The sequence below is a fragment of the Fundulus heteroclitus genome, chromosome 8 (genome assembly GCF_011125445.2).
Source record: "Fundulus heteroclitus isolate FHET01 chromosome 8, MU-UCD_Fhet_4.1, whole genome shotgun sequence".
Lineage (NCBI taxonomy): Eukaryota > Metazoa > Chordata > Actinopteri > Cyprinodontiformes > Fundulidae > Fundulus > Fundulus heteroclitus.
The window spans coordinates 18,444,326-18,467,511 of record NC_046368.1 but is presented as its reverse complement, the minus strand read 5'-3'; the positions used below and the strand labels follow the sequence as shown (position 1 = coordinate 18,467,511).

Below are 23,186 nucleotides of genomic sequence, written 5' to 3'. Positions count from 1 at the left end.
TTGTCTGTCCTGCAGGCGTGTCCTTTACCAGGTACATGAGTGCTTTGTCTGAAGCTTTCCTACCAAACGGGCTGCTGCTGGTTTAGCTTGAAACCTGGTTGTTGAAGGCTGGCTTTTTTTCCGCTTATTGGTCTCCAGTTTCTGTCTGTGGTGTTTGACCCCCATCGCTGTTCTGACTGACTCGAGTTGTTAAAGGAAGATTCAGCTAAACGTTTCACACTGGTCTCTCTCTTTCGCATGGGCTGTACTAAACATGAATAACGTTGTCGTCTGGCAGCTTGTTGGACTGTTGTGGATGCTGTTTATTGTTCTCGAGTTGACCGTCTGGATGCAACAGTGGTGTCTGTTTTTGCTTGGAGAGTCTTCATAAAACCGGGTTATTGGCTGGTTTTTGGAAGGACGAGTTTTTCAGTGTTAATGTGTCACTTCTGTAATAAATGATAAAAAGCTAGCGTACAGACGGAAGAGCTCAAGTCAAATGTCAACTAGTGATGCGGCTGCTCAAAATGGACTAAGTAATGATTATTTCTGACATGAGTTATTTAAAACGAGTTCTCATTGACTTAGGGGTGGGAGATGTGAACTTGAAGAACATTAAAATGCCTTAAGCAGTTAAATTGTCCCTGATTCTTTACTAATAAATCCTCCTTTCAAATAAAAGTCAGGATTTATCCAAATGTAGGATAAGATATAAAAAAATAGCAATGTAATGTACTAAAACAGTCTCTGCATAACAAAATACTACATTGAATAATTACAGAATACACTTTAATCATCTAAAAAACTAAATGTTAAATTAAAGAAATATAGTTCAGATAGAAAAATAAAATGGTAAATAAGACCAAGTTATAGCGATCAAAAATAAATTCAGGTGACCCCTCATTTCGTATCTCAGCCATTTTGGTCTTTTCATACATCTTCCATGTCCTTATTGGTGCCGTCCACTGCTGAATTGTTTATACGACCAATACGTCGAGACGTTCCCACCGGGGGAAGGAGATGTTTGCTGTTCTTCTGCTTTCTGCCATCTTTACTTGTGCTGAATTCTTAAAACAAGGCTGCACAACTAACACCCTCGTTGAGCCGTCCGACCAAACTCGATTAAAATGCCTCCACTATAATAATGGTGAAGGTCTTTGGCTTCCTATGGAAAGCTTTTGCTCAAACACATCAAAATTGTTGGTTTTTCAGCTCTGCGAATAAAGAAAGGCATTTGGGAGTTTGTTGAAATAAATTTTCTGAACTGTTTTCCGGTGTATTTGGTCATTTCACCACTTCACCATGTCATACCCTGCAGTTTTGGTCTTTTTGTTAGGGATCTTTTTAAAGGTACAAAAAGCAGCTATCTGTCATAAAGAGTTTCATACCAATCATGCCTCAATTCATCCTGACCCTAAGTCCATTTAGCACCAGCTTTAACATCCGGACTTTTAGAATAATTTCAAAACAGCAACATGTGGTACGAAATGAGGGGGGACAATTAACCTGGATCTAACAATGACAGACAGGATCACAGCGACAGGCTAACATTTAGCAGATTAACCGAGGCGAAGTTGGTATTTGCTTTGGAGCTTTTTATTTTATTTTATTAAATTTTTTAAGAAATCTGATGCACATTTAATCATCTGTAATTCAAAATTGAAAATACATACTTGATAAACATGAGCTAGATCATTTTACTCTAAATGGAGATTGTTCAAAACCCAGTTTGACACCTAGCAAAACTTTTATTCTATATGTGGAAAACAGAAAATTTAATTTAATTAAATGCTTTTTTTTTTCTTTTTTGGCACAAGAGCCAGATTAAAACAACCATAAAAACTGCAATGTGTAGTTTTGTATCTACACTGGTTACAGTTTGAGAATCATGAACCCCCACCCCTACAAAAAGTAAAAGTAAAAAAAAAGAAAACCTGCTTTGGTCGACTGAAAAGCAGCTTTCATCTTGCTGCATAGACTATGTAGTTGTACCCCTATTGGTTGAACTACATATTTACGTAGGTTTTAAAAATGATATAATCGGAGCGGGCACATATTTAAATAGACTTTCTACATACCAACAATTAGGTTGCATTTTAAAAAAACAGGATTGCTCCTACTGCTCTAGAGGTCAGAAATCATGAATTCAAAACGAGATTTTTACTCACAAACGTGTTCTGAGCTTCAAAGTGCTGAACTTAAATCGTGCTCCAGGCACTTTTAACGTTTAACCTGCGAAAAGTCTGTAAAATATGAAGATTTACGTCTAATTTAATGACTAATGATCCATTAATGAGAACGGCTGCAGTGTTGACTTATGCGTGTTGTTTTTATTATTAAAAACCTTTTTTATCTTGGACTTTCACATGTGCTTGTTCTGTTCTTTATCCACTTTATTCTGTTTGTACACAGGGTACAAATGAACAAGGGAACTGCAGTCATTAAGATTTCCCTGTTTAAGTGAAGGTAACACAAAAACAAACAAGAAATGTGTGCATAAGCTTTTAATGTCGGGAAAAAAGAAGTAGTGTTGATGCATTTTTAGTCTGTTATGTTGCTCACTGGCTCCACTGGAGAAAAGCTGTTGTGTTAGAGCATCCTTGGCTTTGTTCTGGGGTAGCTTGAGTGTGAAGGTAACTGTTTTAGTGTTAATTTATTCTGAGCGCTTATGGTTTTAGTTAGACACGACATGTGTGTTTTTGTTTATGGATCCAGAAAAATAACAAGTTGGTGCTTCTCCAGGTAGAAAATTGTGGCTTTTACAATTTAACCAGCATCTGATTGGGAGTAACTTTGTCTTCAGAGATCAGTAACTCTGTCCTATCCCCCCCCACTTCTCCGTCAGAGTCATTGCCAGAACAAACCTTTAAGGACGAGAGCGACGCGGCCACCCTGAGACAGACCCTTCCGGATTTAACCCCCGACGACCCCTCCGAGGCTCCGGCCCTCCCCGCCGAAGAGCCCACCCCAGCAGCCGAAGACCCCACCCCATCAGCTGCCCCCGCAGAGTCAGCCGAGGGGGAGGAGGCCGCCGATGCTGGGGACCACGACGGAGAGGAGTCTCCCTGCAAATCGCCCTCCAAAAAGAAAAAGAAGTTCCGCACGCCTTCCTTCCTGAAGAAAAACAAAAAATAGACAGATTGGAAAATGATGCATAAGGCTGACCTCGGCTTCAGTCCGTTTATTCTTTTTTTTTTTTTTTTTTCTGTCATTATACTCTGCAAGTTCCACACTTCCACAGTTATACTTTGGTTCTTTTTGTATCTGTTTTTTTTTCTTTACAAGCTTATTAACCTGCTTTTGCTCATTAGTGTGTCCCAACTGTGTATACAATGTAAAAACAATTGGATAAAGGTTTTTAATTATTGATGGCTTTTAGTTGAGAGCGCAGTTTGTCTCCTGTACTCCACCTGGTCTTATGCATGGCTCTGACTACAAGAGCCATGTATTGCTACACATGCTTAGTGAGGTTGGAGGGTTTTATTGCTTTTTTTTTTTTTTTTTTTAAACAACTATTAACCAATGTAACCACTAGAATGTATAGGAATTGTATCTAAATATGTCTGTCATGCAGGGTAAAGAAGCTTGGTGAGTTCTGACAGTGATGACTACAAGTTGCATACATGCATCCTTGAAGCTGTTACATGTCGGCAGACCGTGTGTGGGGGGGGGCTACAGTCAAGTTACTTTGTAATGGTTGTTCATTTCCAAAATGCAATAACTACAATTAAATCATTCAGTCGCATGTAATGTTTTTTTTATTTCTTCTTTGAAACATCGCACTGCTTAATCACATGGTTCCTATTTTGTAATGTTGGTCAAATACTTTGCACACTAGATTAAGTATAAACACTGCTGCGTTATGCACGATTAGTCCTGCCTTGTTTGAACCTAACATTGTGCTTGCTGATCAGTCTAAGACTTCATGGATTTACCACTGGCTGTAAGCCTTTTATTATGAAGGAATGTGTACATTTATATTCTTTTTATTCTAATGGTTTCATCGAAGCTTTTGTTCTGTATTTGCTCCCTTCTTTCATTTTTACAAGCTCCGTGCAAGTAGCTAGTTTATATCTAGTGTGTGACTGCATATTTCCATCAGTTTTTGGTTGCATTTTGTCTCATAAATTAGAATTAAACCATTATTGCCTGTTGTGAAGGGGATAACTGTGGTCCTTTTTAGTCATAAAACCACAATTTTAGAACCCATAATCACATACTGCTTTTATCCAGTTGCATTTATTCCTGGAGAGCGTCGTAGAAAGTTGCATTTCCAGTCATGTCTTAGAATCAGAAATCTGGATGTGATTTTTCAGTAAAATAACGAGTGAAACCTGGCCTGTGAATACCTCTTTGAAAGTAAAGACAATGTACACTGGAGGAAAAAAAGAAGCTATTTTTGTTGTGACTGCAGTCAATAGATGATTTGGGGAGGGGGGCGGGGTTGATGTTCAGTTTTGGGCCATTTTTTTTTTTTTTTTCTGTGCTCAGCTTAGGTTGTGTTTGTCCATCCTGATTTAGCAAAGAATCCTGAAGTGCTTCAAGAAATCACATGATGGAATTGCATTGAAGGGCTTCAAACTGATTTTGGTTTACATTTTAACTTTGTTGCGCTAATACCAACACAATTTTCATTTAAATCAACCAATTTTTTCCCCCCCATATACTTTTACATCATGCTGATTTGTATCATCTGTCTGAATTATTCCCAGTTAAAAGGTTTGGGTTTTGCTCATTAAAAAGTTATTACGCCATTGTTTTTCCTTTTTGTCATGGTTCCACCTCTATTCTACAATGAATAAAAACACTACCATGAAAAGGGGAATAGTGTGACTGGTTTCTGTAATTCAACATAAATAACACTGAAATGTTTATTTCTTACCCAAAGTCTTTGTGATTTACCTAATATTTGTCTTTTACACTCCAGTAACAGGCCAAAGAGAGTCTGAACTTTAGTTTTCATGTCTTAGCACAGATTTTCAATTGGCTTTAGTTTTGGGTTTTGACTGGGCCATTCTGACATGAATCATGCTTTGATCTAGATCAAATTTCTAGCTCTGGGTTACAGAATAGGATTCATCTCCATACTACAATCCATGACTAGCTGTCGAGTAAAGACCCCCCCCCCCCCCCCCCCCCCCCCCAGCATGATACCACAGCCACCGTGATAAATACGGGGGAATTTTGACATTTTCTGTTGTAATTCTAAAAGATGGTTCACTTGCACTTCTAAGTAAACTCGCTACTTTGTGTTGCTCTATCAAACAAAGTCCCAGTAAAATATGTTTAGATTTGTGGCTTTAATGTGACAAACTCTAGAAAAATAAAAGAGATAGGTGCACTTTTGCAAGCGGTTGTAATACTGGGGGACGTCATCCAAATATAGAAAAGATACTTAACTGGTTTAAAGTAATTTCAGGGTTTTCTGATAACATCTTGTCTAAACTATTTAGCCTGTATCACATGATCTGCTGTGTTTTAGCACACAGGACCATCATCAACTTCATTTTATTTTTTTCCAGTACCAAAAATGTATATGTTGGTAAAGACTAAATAATGATTGTTTTTTTTTTTTTTTTTTTTTAAACAATATTAATTCGCAGTTGTAGTACAGAGGCATTTCAGTATATTTGGCAGGTGTTGTGTGTTGCATCTAAATACAACTAAACTCCACCAAGAAAAGCAAATAATTTCTGACACGTTAATTTTCTTTCTGACACACAGGAACACAGATTTCTCTTTTGTCATTATTGCATGTTGCTCAAAAAGATAGATTCCAAATCATAAACATGTTGAGATATAAAATTGACCATCAATTACAGTCCAAAGCCTTATATAGTTTTACTTTTGCAATTATAAATTGATAGAAAAAAATATTAAAAAAGGCGCAACATGTGTTTCTGACACTAGGGGCGCTGTTAGCAATATGGCACCGGAAGTAGTTGCGGCATCTTGACCCCTTTGCACGCTGGGAAATGGAAACCTTGTGAAGAAACGTGGATACCATAAGAATAAACAATTATAAATGTAACTATTATCAGTCAGAGAGACTTTAGCTTGAATTTTAGTCCATCTGGATTTCATAACTGGATTCCTCAGTGTGGCTTCAAGGTAAACATGTCTGCCGTCTGATACTGTTTACAGTCTGCTTAGCGTCAGCGAAGGTAGCAGCAAATAACATCATTTCTCCTCCTGTTTATTATTATTATTATTATTATTATTATTATTATTATTATTATTATTATTATTATTATTATTATTATTATTATTAACTATTGCGAACAATAACTGTGGGAATTTTAATTTAGTTCAGCAAACAATCTAATTTAATGTTTTACTTCGTTTATCCTTTGGCTTTATGGCTAATTCTGGTACATGGTCGTAATGGGTTGAAATGCTAATTTAACATTTCAATCCAACATAATGTGTGTGTGTGTGTGTTAATATGTGTGAGTTACCTTTACACAAATCCCAATTAAATAAGTAAGGGAAGCTTTCTCTAAAGACTTATTTAAAAACCGAGATGAAGATAAGCACACACTTCTGAAAGCTCTGAAATGTCTGGGATTTGGTTCGACGATCTTCCAGATCCTGTCCATCAATCTGTTTATAATCAGTACATAATTTGTTACTTTTACCTCTCCATCGTATAATTGTATCTGTCCATCTGTCCCTACTTTCACTTGACCATCGCGTATCTGTCCATCCATCCATCTATAACCATTTCCTGTCATTCCTCATTTTCTTTGCAGGCTCCAGACCTAAAGTCTGAAAGCCGTAATAAAATCAATCTTAAATTTTAGTTTTTAAGATTGGACTAGAAAAGACAGGGAACTCTGACGTTGTTGAACTTTAGGTCATTTTGTTATTTTTTAAAAAAGAAGTTCAGGACACCTGTTAAATGTAAAGGCACTAATGAATGTGTGGTTATCTATTTGCTCTCTGCCACAGATGGGGAAGAAGGCACCGAAAAAGAGGAATCTGGCCGACAAGGTCCGTAAAACCAAGACAGCCGCCGAGATCAAAAACAACCCCTTTGAGGTGAAAATTAACCGAAAGAAGTTTGATGTCCTGGGGAGGAAAAGCAAACACGATGTGGGCCTGCCGGGAGTATCTCGCTCCAAAGCCATCAACAAGGTGAGAAGCGGCTGCGCTTTTTAAAACAGGTGGTTCGGACTTTGCGGCCTTTTTTGTTTTTTACACACAGCTTTACCTTTACGACTCTGTAATTAAGCGTCTGCTCCGTTAGAGATCAGCAGAGATGTCTAAATTCAGCTCTGCTGGAGGGCTTTTCAGTATGAATGACCTGTTTTAAAGCTATATTACAGCATCAGAATTAGATTTAGGTCCAGACTTTGGCTGGGTCGCTCCAAAGCTTACTTTTAGTCATTCAGAGGTGGCCTTGCTACTGTTCTTTGGATCCTTGTTCTGCTCCAGAACCAAAGATTTCTTGGGCTAATGGTTCAGTACCAATGGCTGGACATTCGTGATGTTTTTGAGCAAAATTCATGATGCCATCACGTACGGCAAGCCATCCATGTTTTGAGGAAGCAAAGCAGCCCCATACCATCTCACCACCACCAACTTGCTAAGAAAGTCAGTTTGATGGCCTGTTTCTGTAGCGCTGTGTTGGTTTTTTTTTGTCCAGCCTCTTTCTTACCGTTAAACGGTGAACGCTGACTTTAACCGAGGTAAGTGAGGTCCGTGGAGCTTCGTATGTTGTTCTGGGTGGTTTTGTGACCTCCTGGTTGAAGCTATCTTGGTTGACCAGCCTCTCCCTGGAAGGTTCACCACTGCTGCTTGTTTTCTCCGGTTGTGGATCATGAGTCCCCCTCTGGCTTCCCAAAGTCTCAGAAACGGCTTTGTAACTTTCCAGACTGGTAGATGTCAATGACTTTGTCTTTTATAGCTTTTAGATGATGTTGTTGCCCTTTGAGATCTTGCAACGATCAGAGAGGTTCTGTTTAAACGATTTATTACATCCGCAGGTCCGTTAATAATCAGGCCTAGGTGTGACTGGGAAAACTGATTGCGGCTTTCTAAAGGAAAAAAAAAAAGGTTTAAATTCGTGATTTAATGTGGACGTCAGTTTTTTTTCACAGGTTGGTTTGGAGAGCTTTTCCCCTTAATGGTTACCTGACTCCGCCAGATAGATTTGCTCCGCATATCCATCTGGAAACCTTCCGTTGAAGTAATTTTGGGAAGGGGCGAAAATACTGGTCAGCTGATTGGTCTATGTTGGTGATAGACGGGCCAAATAAACCAATCAGATTCGTCGTCGCTCTGTTACGAGCGACGACGAAAACCCAACCACAAGCCAAGCTACTCTTGCTGCTGCAGGTAAAGGCTCGTTAGCTCAGCAAAGAAATACTCTGTAATTCCGATAAAACTTGCTCGATAGCCACGCTAACGCTAGTTTCATCGGCTGAAGCCGCCATGTTCTTTAGACTGAACTGTCGCGCTTCCCGTTGCGTCACACCTCAACCCGCCTCAAAGCCAACGCTGATTGGACGTTCGTTTGGTGAACGGCTCCAAATTTTCTTTAACGGAGAGTATCCAGACTGATCTGCGAGTGAAACCTTGAAACCTCGCGAGATCAGGATGGTCTCACGAGGCTACCTTAATGGATGAATCATTTGAAAACTGCTTTTGGATTTGCTCAGGTCATCTTTATTGAATCTTAAAATTTAATCAGGAGCGTTTAGGCGTGACGAAGAAAGTAAAAACAGAAGATATTTCCAAAAGGGCCAATATTTTTTTTCATAGCACTATATATAATATTTGCTCTTTATTTAAATAGAATAAATCTTGCTGCTACTTGCCGAACCACAGCATGGATTTAACAATGTCGGTGCTCGCAGTGACCTGCTGGGAGGGAACATTTGGAAATGTGTCCAGGAGGCTTTTTGGAACAAACCACTGTTTAAAAAAGTAGAAAAAAAGCTGAATCTAAATGTTGACTGCGTCAACATTTCTGAGTATCAGGCTGTGACTGACCATACCAGCAGACGCTGTCTGGCATTGTTGTTTTGTTTTGTTTTTTTTCCTTTTTTGTTCATTTGTTTGTTTCCATGTTCAGCTGAGAGCATATTCAGCAATAAGGATTTCCTTTTTTGAAAGTAATTTCTTTTAATCTGCAGAGAAAAGAGACGCTCTTGAAGGAATACAGGCAGAAAAACAGGTCCAACAAATTCATCGACCGGCGCTTAGGAGAATATGACGCTAAGATGGCTCCAGAAGACAAGATCCTGCAGAGGTTCACCATTGAAAGACAGGTTGGTGACGCCTTAAATGACCTCCAGCAAAAGCTCTCTGGCATTGGCTGGGCGGATTTGGCAAGTTTATTATAGGTGCAGCCCACAAACACACTTTCAGAACAGATTATTTAAGGTGAGATAAACAGGCTTTCTAACCATAGAAGCTATAATGCTAAACAGAGGAAAAATAATTTGAAATCTCTGTGAACCAATTCTCTGCTGCTTTTTTCCTTTAGGGTACAAATGACAAGTACTAATAAAGAGGCAGAAGCTGCTGTAACCTAATCTTGACATATTCTCTTACATTGGCATAATTTTTTTTTTAGAGAGTTCATGAAAAGAGAGACGTTTACAACCTGAACGAGGAAGAAGAGCTGACTCATTACGGCCAGTCATTGGCTGAAATGGAGAAGTTTAATGACGCCGTCGGCAGCGACGATGAATCAGAGGAGAAGGGGCTTTTATCAGGTGAGTCTGGACCACAGAGGCATTTAGAAATATTTTGCGTTTTATAAAGTCTGGCTGGGTATCATCTAGGATGAACCGATTCGATACGATTCTCGATATACTGTAGCTCAGCTTGATTTGATTTGACTCCAATATCGATATTTATTACTTTCAAATCAATGCTCAAAGTTATTCAACCAACAAAACCAGCCAAATATTTATGTTAAATTTATTGAACACTGATGTATTATGTTAACAGGAAAATAAAGTGCATTTGGTTCAATGCATTTAACGTGTCACAGAAACCAAAAATGTGCCCAAACGTCTGATTTTAAGGACGAAGGCGCTTCTAAAATCCTGTCAGGCATTCCGCAAATTCGTCTCACTTGCTGTGAACTGTAATGGTGCACTGTGATAACGCCCCCTAGGGGTTGGGAGGTATATCGATATTGAAAGCCAGAATATCGATATTAAAAAAAATCTATATTAATCTTTGTTTAAATTTGTATGCACAGCCCTATTATAAAGTCTGAGGAATATTCAGGTGTGCATGACTTTTCAACACGTTTCTAGAGTTTTCTTAATAATCTACTTAAATCTATATGTATTTGTTGTAAATTCATTTTGATAATTTGCAGCCTCTCAGTATCCGTGGTGTGAATGATGTCATCGGCTTCCCAGGGTTTGTTACTAAAAGCATTTTTGTTTTGTTTTGTTGCCCAGCCGAGCTGACCGCCTCCCATTTCGGAGGCGGAGGGGGTCTCCTGAGGAAGAAGACGTCTGGTGGGGACCAGCAGGATGAGCAGAGCAGCCAGAAGACCAGATCCAGGCAGGAGCTGATTGAAGAGCTCATCCAGAAGTCCAAGCAGGAGAAGGTGAGGCGACCGGACAGCCCCGCTGACGGAGCCATACAGGATCATTGTCCACCCTGTCATCGAGCTCTTAGATTGATCCATCCTGTATCCCATCATCCCTATCTGTCCGTGCAGTCAAGTTATTGGTCCATCCACCTATCTCTTAATTCCATCCATACATGGATCCTGAATCCGTTTGGATTTGTGTGTTTAAACATCGCTCAAGTTAACGGAGAACATGAAACATCTGTAGGAGCCCTGTAAACGGGTCTGACGTAGTCATCTGCTCACAGAGGGAGCGTCAGGTGCAGAAAGAGGAGGCGCAGGAGCTGACCGAGAAGCTGGATCAGGACTGGAAGAGCATCCAGGCTCTGATGGTGAAAAAAACACCCAAAGCCGAGCATGAGGACAAACCGGAGGAGAAACCTAAGGTATGGACGCGATAGTTCCCCCCCGACACGCTTCTGTCTCTCAGCTGCTGCTCCTCTAAGCTCTGCTTCTCGTCCGGGTTCCCCCAGCCGGAGGAGTACGACATGATGGTCCGAGAGCTCGGCTTCGAGATGAAGGCTCAGCCCTCAGAGAAGATGAAGACCCCCGAGGAGCTGGCCAGGGAGGAGAAAGAGAGGCTGCAGAAGCTGGAGGTGATTGTCTACAGCCGTCGCCATTGGTCGGTTTTTCTTTTAAAGCACCTCTGCAGGGATTTAATCCGCTCTACATTTCTCCAGGCCGACCGTCTGAGGAGGATGATGGGAGACGTAGGCGGGGACAGTGCGCAGAGTCACGCCCACGTGTCGGCGGACGACCTGAACGACGGTTTTCTCCTGGACAAACACGACAAGAAGACTCTCTCCTATCAGGTATCACAGTTCCAAAACAAGAGGGGCGCGCTTTGAACGGTCGTTTTTGATTTCTAAACTACCTTTATGTTCCTGGCAGGACGGTAAATGGAACATTGCAGAGGAGAGCGAAGGTGATAAAGAAGAGGAGGCAGAGAGCGGAGAGGAAGATGCTGGGACAGAGGAGGCAAATGAGGAGGAAGATGAGGACAGTGAGGAGGAGGAGGAAGAGGACAGCAGCGAAGACGAAGACGGCCACTCGGACCTGGAGTCTGAGCAGGAGAGCGAGAACGAGGAGAGCGAGGGGGAAGGTGAAGCGCGCCGCCCCCCGAGTCTGAGCAGAGAGGAGCTGATGGCCCGGCAGGAGGCGGCCAAAGCGGAGCTGCCCTACACCTTCACCGGTGACCACACTCACTCCTCACACACTTTTATTTCCACGCGCAAGCCAGTACGTTCAAGGATTTCCCCTCTTCTTCCAAAACGTGGCCGTTTTAAAGCGAATCTTTCTGCTTTCAGCGCCCGAAAGCTACGAAGACCTGAAGGGCTTGCTCCACGGCCACAGCCCCGACAACCAGCGCCTGATCCTAGCCAGGACCCAGAAGTGCAACCATCCCAGTCTGGCCGCAGGCAATAAGCTCAAGCTGCAGGTATGCCAGAGAACACCTTCTCCTTCCACGTGCAGTTTGCGTCAGCTGAAGATGTTTTCCTCCGTCTGTCTCAGAAACTTGTGGGCTTTCTGATGGAGTACCTGGGAGAGTTGGCCACCAGGAGCCCACCTGAGCTCAGCGCCGTAGATAAGCTCATCCCGTGAGTTCAAGAAGGGGATTGCTTTCGCTGCTTTCATCGCAATCTTAAAATGCAGCATAAAAATTTTTATTTTTTATTTTTTTTGGCTTTTTGTTTCCTGAAGGGAGCTCTACACTTTGTGCCAAATGTTTCCTGAGGCAGCCTGCAAGTCGATGCAGAGCATCCTGGGAGACGCCGCTCACAGCATGGAGGAGGTGATCGAGGTTAAAGGTCTTGCTGCTTTCCCAACATTAGACATGGTACGTATCATCGACTGTGGACGAAGATGGTCATGGCTTTGATTTTGTATCATTTTCCCGATCTATCTCCTGATGTTTCCATGTTTTTTCTGATGCCATGCCTTCTCTAACAAGCTCCCCAGGTCATTTGGAAGAGGAGCAGGCCCATAGCATCACAGATCCTCCACCATACTTAACAGTAGTTATGAGGAGTTTCCTATAGTCACACGGGGGGGGGTGAAGTTGGAGCGTTTAAGCAGACGTTCAGTTTTCAGCAGCCCACAGTTACCGACTCAATGAACGCATGTGTTTGCTTAACGGCTGTCATCTTAAAAGTCGAATCTAATTGGCGGAGATAAAAGCTTTAAGTATTATTAGAAATGTTTCAGAAACTGAAGATTAGCTAAGATTAAACTCTGTGTTCTTTCCCCCAACTTTGCACCCAGACCTGGATTGACCGATCTGTTGTTTTTACCATAAAGTCAGAGCTGGTTTGTGTTTGTGTTTGCAGCTGGTTTACCTTAAAGTGACGGCGCTGCTGTTTCCCACCTCAGACTTCAGACACCCTGTCACAACGCCGGCGCTGCTTTACATCAGCCAGGCGCTCACCAAGGTAAAGCAAACGTCGTCTGGAGCGCATTGTTCTTCTTCTTTGTTTGTTAATATATGTAAAATAAAAAGTAAAGTTTGTGTATCTCTCTCCGTTACTTGTTCATGTTTTAATTTAGACCAGAAAAAGCTCTCCGTATGCATAGAGCTAAAAGATATTTTCCATTTTCCAACATTTCAACTGGATAGTTGTTGTTCTCAACCCCTCATTGAGATGCTAATTGTCTCTGACAAGTGTTTGGTCTCTTTCTTTCTTTCTGTGTTTTGTTTTAGTGTCCTGTGAGATCACTACAGGACCTGACCTCAGGTTTAGTGCTGTGCTGTCTGGCCGTGGAGTACGTCTCCTTCTCCAAGCGCTTCCTGCCGGAGCTGATCAACTTCCTGAGCGGGACGCTACGTCTGGCCGTGCAGGACAAGGCCTCCGCGGGTAGGTTGAGACGTCGAGGACGCTTCTGTCAGTCCGTCCTGCAGGTTTTTTTTTTTTTTTTTTTTTTATTCCGCACCGATCCGAGGTGAAGACCATCTGGCTCTTTTGAACAATGTGTGGCAGGCTGCGTGGTGGTGCCCCCCTTCAGGCCATCGGGGAAGCACAGCGATCTGCTGGTGTTATCCAGCGCGGAGTCCTGCAGGAGCTGGAGCGAGATAAAACTGCCGCTGGTGTCCACCCAGCAGCTGGAGCTCAACAGCGATCTGGACAGAGATCACTACAGGTAAGACGAGAGGAGGAGGAGGAGGATGGAGGATATCATACAAGATAAGATAAGGTAGAACTTTATTGATCTCACAGTGGAGATTTACTTGTGACATCGGCTCTTATAAGGAACAGAAGGTGCACAAAGGAGGAAAAGATGCATGGAGTATGCACAGTGCATCCAGGTATATACAGTGGATGGGGGGGGGGGGGGGGATAAATAAATAAAGAATAAGAAGATATGAGCTACAGCAGTTCATGTAGATCAAGGGTGTCAAACTCATTTCTATATGGGGCCACTTTGGCGTCATGAAGTCATTAAAAGGGCCGGTTGCACGTGTAGAGACGATACTTTTCATTTCATAATTTCATTCCAGTTCACATAGTAGTACAAAAAATGCACAGTAACATAAAAGTAGCACCCTTAGGCACCATTTATATAGTTTATCTGCAAAAAAAAGTTGATATTGGGTGAGTTAGACTTACAGGAGGCACAGTTTTAGCCACTTTATACACTTTAAAAGGATATATATACCTCTACTTTATGACATGATATGCCTTTTTTTTTTTTTTGGCTCTTGAGGACCGGATAATTTTTCTTGACGGGCCGGATTCGGCCCGCGGGCCTTGAGTTTGACACCTGTGATGTAGATGGTCAGAGGAGTTTCACACCCTCAGGAGACACTTTTTTCTTTTAAGTTGTTTCATTTAAGCGCTTAAATCCAAGTGCCCTACAAATCTGCTCGATTAAATCTTGAATTAAATTCAAAAGAGGAAAACGATGACCTAAAATCAGGCTGAAAAGGATTTGGTGAATGTAAAGGGCAGTTAGGTATAAATAAGCCAATCAGAAAGGAGAGTTTTAGAGGTTTTGGATGAAGGGAAGGAGTGTACGGTGCAAACCGATAGATTGATTGAAGTTCAGAGCCGAAGAGTAATGCGGCTAAACGCTCTGAAGTCTGCCGGGGTTAAGTTGGCATGGAGCGCCATGATGGAGGACAAGAAGGAGCAAAAATATGGAAAGCTTTCAGGCTCCAGCTACATCACGCTGCGAAAACGGAAATAAAAATAAGTAACATTTTCTTAAAATAAGAGTATTTATCCTTGATTTGAGCAGATAAACAAGATGATCTGCCAGTGGAATAAGACTTTTGCACTTAAAATAGGAACAACTCATCTCCATTATCTTATTTCAAGTGCAGGATCTCTAGTAATCTTATTTTAGGGGTCAAAATACTCATTCCATTGGCAGATAATCCTATTTACCTGCTCAAATCTAGGACAAAAACACAAATTTTAAGAACATTTTACTTATTTTAAGGTCTGTTTTTGCAGTACATTCTCACCCAAACACGTTTTCCCTTCGTGTATTGTTTTTTAAAAACACAGGCTGTATTAGTAACGCCACGCAGCACAACCACAATGATGACATGGAGATTCAAAAGGAGATCCAGAAAACGGCTAAAGCAGGCCTGCCTGTAGGTTTCATGATGGCGCCTCGCCATCTGTCGCTGTTGAAATCTTTGCTATTTTTGCTCTTTTCACTTTTTTAAATTTCTTTTTTTTTATCGGAATGTGCTACTTGCGGAGACACAATATTTGTTTCATGGTGGAAAAGTTTGCCTCCACCACCTGTCTTGGCGTGGGTACCTTTGTTTCCATGCCGTCCTCTCGGGGGTGGCTACCTGTAGCCCTCGCAGGAGGCGTGGCAGGAAAGGCGCCTCTGCATATCGCTAGCGCCGTCTTCACCCTGCTGACGCGGACGCCGGTGCCACATTTCCCCGATGCAGGCGCGCAGGGATCTGCAAACATAACTGTGGGGCTCTCCTCTCGTTTGGCAGTGCTTCCTAGCAGAATGTATTCGGACGTCTCTTCTCAGCTCCAGATTCCTCTTAAAGCCAACTTTCATCCTCATTGACTTTTTCCGATTTCACTTCCTGAATCTTGTGTTATTGACGGCGTCGTGGATTAAACCGGGCGACAGCAGCGAGTTCGCAGAGCTCCTTCCCCCTAACTACTCGTTGTTCAGCTCCCTGCGCTCCGCTGGACGCCGTGGAGGTATAGCAACCGTCTACAGACAGTGACTTAATCTTCATTTAAGCTGCAGATGTTTGTGGCTGAGCTCACACATCCTGGTGTGCGGATGTTTACCGCCCACCCAAGTGTAGTATCAATTAAGACTGGACGATATAGAAAAAAAAGCATATAGATAAAATACAAATCATATTGATCCATATCGCTAATTATCAACAAATTCAAAACATAGATTTAAATGCAGACCTGGCCATTTTTTGCTGTTGCTTAATGTTTTTAGATGCAGAACACACAAACTCTGAAGTCAACCCTTTATTCAACCAAGTTTTTACCAAAACAGCAAGTTTCTAAAAAAAAAAAAAGAAAGAAAAAACGCGTGATCGCTGAACTCTTTGAAGGAGGCGGAGCTTGGTTCCTGGGTCTGTGTTTTGATTGGTTGGGAGGATGTAGTGACTGTAATATTAACCTAAATGGCTAGAATGCAAAAGGAAGGAAAACTTTTATTCTATTGAACTTTTTATTGACCCTTTTTTCAATCAATCAATACACGTCTATCGATCGATATATATCGTTATTGAATTATCATCCAGCCATAGTATCAATTTTAATCTAGAATTTTCTGAGTTTGTTGAAGATTTTATTCCTAAATATGCAAATCTTTCAATCTGTGGGGATTTTGTGTCTGTTTACCTACTGAATCATTGGCCCTAGGGACTTTTGAGGCTTTTGGCAATCTTTAAATCAGACACAACCTACGTGGACCAACCCATCGTCTCGGCCATCCTCTGGACCTTGTTATCTGTCATCGACTGACCATTTCACACTGAAATCTAGACGTCCTGCTTCTTCTGAACAGTTTACTGCAGCCTTTATGGATTTGCAGTTCTCTACTTCAACCTGTATGGATACCTCGTTACGTCCTAATGACTCCTTTATCCTCTTTTTGTGACACTTGTCATCAGATGTGGGACTTTGTTAATCCTGTTAAATTAAAAAAAGTCTAAATACGAGTGTTGCACGATGAAACAACGCGTGAACTCTGGCTACAATGCTGTAATCTCTGGATCTCTGGTCTCTTCTAGAAACAAAAAAACAATTTTTGTCTAATGTCATACCTAACGGCAGCAGTGGCCCTTGAGTGTTATTTAATACAATCAGCTCTTGTTTTAATTCCACCCTCATGTATTTTGCTTGATGCCTCCGTCAGTACTTTGGAGATAATTCTCTCCTTTTTTAGGTGAAAAGCGAGCTTTTTCAAGGAGAGCTGTCGGTACACCTGTTGACGTCGCCTCTGCTGTCCCTCCTGGTTCTGCTTTTGAAGCTCTTAGATGCTCGGCATCCGTGGCTCAGAGCCTAAATACTTCACATCCTATCTGACAGACAGGTCTTCCATAGTTATCGTGAATGAGGCTTTCTTCCTCCGGCGCTCCTCTGAGACGTGGGGTTGTGCTCGAATAGCTTAATTATTATAAAACAGTACAACCACTTGCAAAGGGTCCGTGTTTATCATGCACCTTTTCCTCCTTTTGGCACCTTCTTTTGATTATTGAGCCGATGTGACACGTGAATTTCTCCACTGTGAGATCAATAAAGTCCATCTTATCTTATCTTATCTTACATTTAGCAGTTTTCAGGTATTAAACAAAGCCGTATTAGTCCGGCGCTCGTCCAATTGTCCTTCTGGGAGGACAGACGTCCGTCCTTCGACAAGCCGCTGACCGAATCGGCACGTTTCTATGTATTGTATCCAGATAGTGGCTTTCATTGACACGGCGGGGACGTGAAAGCCTAAGATAGAGCGCCATACTGTGTTTACCAGCGCACGCTCCACGGCTCAGAGCGTCCCCTCGGCTGAGTCTGAGTCACCGGCGTGCTTTCACACAGCAGCTGGTGTGTGGGCACAAAGCAACGCGCGCGCAAACCGTGCACCCTTTGAGCCAGTCGGCATTTTTATTTGTACCTAACTGTAATTATTAGTCAGAACCAGTGAATTAGATGCTCGGAATGAGTCGTACGCTGAAATATTTTGGGAACAAAAGGATATTAGGTCAATTCTGGGGAAAAAAAATAAGGTTGAAAATGTGAATTGGAGCAAAATAGTGTCTTTTAATTACTTAAAGATATTTGTAGACATTTCTCTGCAGTTAAAGATGAATAAATTTAACCAGAAACGAGCACTTGCCTCCAATGTTTTACGTGTCAAGAATAATTCACATGTTGGGTCTCTTAAGACAGAAAAAGCAGCGGCCTCCTTCACACTGTGCGAATACATTTCTGCACGTCCTCGCAGCTCCGTGCCCAGTTATTTTCTCATTTCTGCGTCCCTTTTGGCTATTCAGACACATGCTCACCAGCTGCTGCGTTCGCAAAGGACGGCGACTGTGTGGTCAGTTCTGCAGGGGTGAATAAATAACCACTCAGTCAGTGTACTCTCTGCGAAGGTTAAAGTGTCTCTAAACAAGTAATGATGAACACATACACACACACACACACACACACACACACATCCTTGTTTAAAATGTTTACTGAGGACATTGTTTTGACTTCCATTCATTTTTAATTCTTATCCGTGGCCCAACCCTAAACCTAAATATTACCAGTACATACCAAACCCTCACTCTAACCTAAACCTAATTGACACCTTGACAGAAAACCTAACCCCTAGCTCCCAAAAAAAGGTGTTCACTTTACATCAAAGTCCTCACTTTGGTGGTAAAATACTAAAAATATGTTCTCACTCATCTGCAAGTACAAACATACACACACACACACATTTGTATGCACATCACTGTGTGGACTGTCCATTGACTTCCATTCATTTTCTATTGATTTCTATGCCGTAACCCTAACCTTAACCTAAACTCAATTCACATCTTAGCCCTAAACCTAAGCCAGGGGTCTGCAGCCTTTACAGTCTAAAGAGGCATTTTGCCTGCAGTCCACTTGAATTAAACTCCTTCAGAGCCGCAAATGTTGCCTGGCCTTTTGAAAAGAGACGAGTTCTAATTTTTGATAAAGATCTACTGAAGATCTTTTATGTCTATTTTGAGGTTTAAAAAAAAAAGGATGGACGGGATGTTGATATTTGTGGATGATGATGTAAAAATAATCATAGTTTCCAACATAATGAAAAAAATATTAATTTAAAATGAAACATTACTGGCACTTTTAGCATCATTCTGTTGTGAAAATGAAAAGCAATTATTCCAAGAAGAAAACTGCCAAAATCTGCATTTATTATCATTATTACATTTAAATACCATAATAAAATATAATTTGTAGTTATTAAGAGCCACTGTGGAAGGCCTAAAAAGCCACAGGTTGCAGACCCCTGACCTGAGCATTAGCCCAATTTGCACTGTGTTGGTAAAAAGGAAGAAATCTCTGCTACCTGTTATTTATTTTTATTTTTTATTTTTTTACAGGTTGAATTGCTTGTCTACTTGCCTCGACCTGGTGAAGAGATGCTGCCTGCTCTACAAAGACCTCACCTCCTTCACACACATCTTCCAGCCAATCAGAACGCTTCTTTCCAAGCATCTTTCCAGGCAAAACTTACCCAGTCCTTTACAGGTTAGAAGCAAAGCAAAAGCATTCCTTCATGCCCCCCCCCCCCTCTCTCTCTCTCTGGGTGTCCTCGTCTTGCGTGGAGATGTGTTCTCAGCTAACTCTAGTGTGTTGTTCTACTGCAGGAGCTTCACAGGGAGATCTTGGAAGCCATCAGCAGTGCTCCTGTGACTCACACTCGGCTAGTTTTCGACAAGAAGAAGCCGATTCCCCTGAAGCTGTTCACACCAAAGATTGTGGAAATGTAAGTGTCAAGAGAGTGTTCTTCCAGATCTTTTGCTCCAGCGTTGTTCAACGAACGTGTGTTTGTTTACTCTTCTTTAAATTGCATTTTTCTCTTAACAGCTTGGACTATGGAAAGAAGCGCGGATGCACCAGGGAGGAGAGGGAGAAGGAGCGACTAAAGCACAAGTACAAAAAGGAGTTCAAGGGAGCGCTGAGGGAGATCAGGAAGGACGCTCGCTTCCTGGCCAGAGAAAAGCTCAACGAGGTCATGAACAGGTATGGATGTCATTCGTCGTACGCGTGCGTTGATGCGAAACCAAAGCTCTGTGGCGCCTCTAACGTGTTAATTCTGCGCGTTTCAGGGACGAGGAGAGAAAGAGGAAGGTGAAGATGCTCCTTGGCAGTTTAGCCACTCAGGAGGGAGAGTGGAAAGCTCTGAAGAGGAAGAAGAGGAAATGAAATCCACGATCTTAGTCTTGTGCTTTTTGAACGGACTGAGCTGTTAGTTCCCTTGACAAGCAGACATTTGTGGAATTTTGTCAGATTTTTTACGACTTGCTTGGCTTTTTTTTTTTTTTTTTTTCCCTGAAATTTGTACTGATTGAGGGTTTACCATCATGATTTCACATTAAAGTAATCACAGTTTCTCATGTGGTCGTGTGAAAACCAGATACTGCTGTTTATTACCATCGCAATGAGCTCAAATGCAAATGTAGTACCAGGTCAGCCAGACTGATAAGGTGTAGCACTCTCCGTTCTGCACATTATCAACCCGGGACTGCTCCCATTGAATCGGTTTGGGGAAAAGGACGGACGTTCAGCAGAACTCTCCGGGCTCATTGGGTGAAGCGACACCTAGTGCCCGCCTACCAAAGTTGGTTTTAGCCAATCAGGGTATTAAATTAAAACGCCCTGACATAAGAAACCACGAGAAGGTAAGCCAATCAAGGTGCTTCTTGCTGTTTTCTTTCAAAGATGCAATTGTGGATTCTGACAAAACAGACGTGATGGGAGGAGCTAAAAGTGTTTATTTGGGTTCGGCTGTAGGCTCAGCAGCTCTTAATACTGCAACGTGATTGGCCCGAACCGTTTCTGTTTTGGACACAAACGGTTAAAGCCGGAGCGGTACAAGATAGATTCCCGTTTTTTCGTGAACGCACAAATCCTGCAAGGATTCATCTTGCAGGCGAGGTTACTCTTGTGCAACAGTGCATTGATTGTTGCTCCCTCTCCAGCAGATGGAAATATACATTTATATTTACATCCTCCAGATCAGGAGTCACCAACCTTTTTAGAAGAAGAGAGCTACTTCATCGGTACTGTGTCATACTTTGAACCAGAGGAGTCAGAGTTCACCATAACTTTATGTAATATAAACCTGTTTTTAATGCATTTATAATTTTACATCTATGTAAATACAAGTATGATTTACAAGCAAGAGAAACTGAATAAAATCACATTTTAGATGCAGCTCATTGGAGGGTTGTGCTACCTTTTTGAACAGGCTTGTGGGAGCCACATGTGGTCCTTGGGGGGGGGGGGCTACCTGGTGCCTGCAGGCATCGTGTTGGTGAGCCCTGATCCAGACGTAGAGTAACGGGAATCAGAAAGCCTTCATAAAGCTTCATAATTTGACACAAACATGTAGGCCGTGATGTCGAAGAATGTGAATCTGATGGGAGCTTCGATCCATGCGAAGGTCTTACTGCAGATGCATTCAAATGTTCTTGTAGAACCGTAGTTTCGCTCGAAGCCAATTATTTTCCAGGGAGCACTTTTATTTCAGTGACCCTGCTGGGTTATTCTTAAACGGCTTATCTGAATACCTGACTGTGTCTGTGTGTGTGAAAGCTTCTCTCAATAAGGTTGAGCAAAAATTATTTTATCAAGGGTGATAATTTCATTTAGCCTTCCGCATAATTCAGCTTTAGACTCATCTGTCCAAAGAGCATTATTCCACATGCCCTTCCTCTTTTTTTTTTTTTCTTTTTTTTTCTTTTTTTTTTAAGAGAGCAAACTCTACTGGCACATCTGCGATGAAGGTTGGACTTGTGCGGTCTCTTTCACATCAACAGGAGCAACAGTCTGCTGTAGATCCCGCCGTGAGATTTTAGCCCTGAGGGTGAACTGGCTTGAACAGCCAAACCTGAGTTTTTCTTTTACTTGTATTTCCAGAGGCCAATTTATTGCCATCCAGATTGATTAGGAAGATTTTTTTTTTCACCAATTGCAGACTTTAGTACACCAAAATCTGCCTTTAATTCAGAAGTTAATATTTACTAAATACAGCAAGTGTAGAAACCTGTTCCTACTACGGAGTATAGACCTTTTTTTTTAGTTGAGCCCAGAAGAATTTGCAAACTGGGTGAAAAGACAAATGTGGAAAAACACTTTTTTAGGTAAACATTCCTTTCCTTCAAAAAAATGTGACCAAAAAATATTCCATGCTCATATTTTGTGGAGCAGGTAAAAAACAATCACAACATAATTTGTTGGTCATTTTGTTTGCTATTGAAGTTATATTTTTGAGTGCTTTGAACTTGACAATTTTGGCCCACGTGACAAAAATGTTTGGACAACCCTGAACTAAACGAATGGTGGATTTGGATTGATTTCTCTTTGTTGGACCTCCTGTGGAGAGACGGCAGGTAATCACCGATTTAAGATTTAAAAATACAGGTTTAGTAGTTGCGTATGTCCTTTAGTTACTGGATCAAAATGTTATAAGTGAAGCTGTCTTCCAGTTGGTATGAAAGATGTGAAAACTGATGTGAGCAACAACAGAGTCATCCTTTGGACTGCAAGGATCTACCAGGAGGACACAGCAGATGACGTGTATGTAAATAACAAAAACATGGGTTAGCATGGCGCGATGGATCCTCTTATTATGTATAAATAAGACGATAGTGATCGGGGCCTTACTGATTGACTAGGCTGGCAAAAATAAACATCTATTGGTCTTATGAAACAGATTTATCAAACAGTTTTTTTTAATTACTGTTCAATTTATCCTTATCTTTTCCTACAGCTCCTCATAAACTTTGTTGCTACCACCTTAAACAATGAAACTTCATCATGTCCTTTATTTCAGAAACTCCTTACATTTTATGATTATATATAACATCCATTTTATTTATAATGCATATAAAAACGTAATTATCTATTTTAAGGTTTAATTAACAATAAATTGTAGATTGCTTAGCATAGCATTGTTTTGAACTGTTTTGATTATTATACTTGTATACATTACTTTTTCACATATTATTTGGGGGAGGCTTTTACAATGAATCTCTTTAATCATTATGCCTGTCTGCCTGCCATGCTGTATTTTTTTCTTTTTCGTGTTTTCTTTTTCTAAATAACTAAACTGAACTGTAAATTCAGTACAAGTCCTTTATGCACCAGATTGGTCCAGGTCAGGGTTGGATCAATCCTAAATGACACACCCGGGCTTTCGCACCCACTCATGCAAGCATAATCAGTGCTGCTGCTGCTCCTGTCAGGGGGATAGTCTGACTCACTGTTTTCGTCCCGCTTTCTCACAAGATAATGAGTGTGAAGATGCGCTGACATTCGTCTGACCTTGTCACAAATGGTAAACACTGTCTCATTTTCTGGTTACAATATCTTGTTTGTGCCGATTTATCGTTTCAACATACAGC

The 23,186-nt window shown here is 41.4% G+C and overlaps 2 protein-coding genes across 14 annotated transcripts in view; both read left to right on the top strand.

The window, feature by feature from the left end:
• Positions 1-4,804, top strand: part of add1 (adducin 1 (alpha)) — a 33,654-nt gene extending 28,850 nt beyond the window's left edge. For 6 of the 13 annotated variants that reach the window (XM_012868968.3, XM_036140236.1, XM_036140242.1 and 3 more), the window contains one exon: positions 2,825-4,804. In XM_012868968.3, the coding sequence (XP_012724422.2) occupies positions 2,825-3,114 (290 nt within the window). In that variant the 3' untranslated portion in view covers positions 3,115-4,804. Of the gene's footprint in view, positions 1-15; positions 721-2,391; positions 2,446-2,824 lie in introns of those variants that run through there. The other 7 variants (XM_036140244.1, XM_036140240.1, XM_036140243.1 and 4 more) reach the window with 5 other exon arrangements.
• A 1,110-nt stretch (positions 4,805-5,914) lies between these two features.
• On the top strand, positions 5,915-20,174 carry nop14 (NOP14 nucleolar protein homolog (yeast)). The gene is made up of 19 exons (XM_012868966.3): positions 5,915-6,090; positions 6,931-7,116; positions 9,120-9,254; positions 9,563-9,704; positions 10,407-10,558; positions 10,831-10,968; positions 11,056-11,178; positions 11,263-11,394; positions 11,474-11,774; positions 11,890-12,020; positions 12,095-12,180; positions 12,284-12,419; positions 12,910-13,011; positions 13,281-13,434; positions 13,558-13,717; positions 19,158-19,305; positions 19,425-19,543; positions 19,645-19,800; positions 19,887-20,174. Exons 2-19 carry the CDS (start codon positions 6,931-6,933, stop codon positions 19,981-19,983), a joined length of 2,598 nt encoding a protein of 865 aa, XP_012724420.2. The 5' UTR covers positions 5,915-6,090; the 3' UTR covers positions 19,984-20,174.
• The last annotated feature ends 3,012 nt before the right edge of the window (positions 20,175-23,186 follow it).

Coding starts and splice junctions, on each gene's coding strand:
- nop14 (XM_012868966.3), top strand. CDS start 6,931: ATGGGGAAGAAGGCACCGAAAAAGAGGAATCTGGCCGACAAGGTCCGT. Junction 12,420..12,909: donor CTTTCCCAACATTAGACATG/GTACGTATCATC, acceptor TTGTGTTTGCAG/CTGGTTTACCTTAAAGTGAC. Junction 19,306..19,424: donor ACTTACCCAGTCCTTTACAG/GTTAGAAGCAAA, acceptor GTTCTACTGCAG/GAGCTTCACAGGGAGATCTT.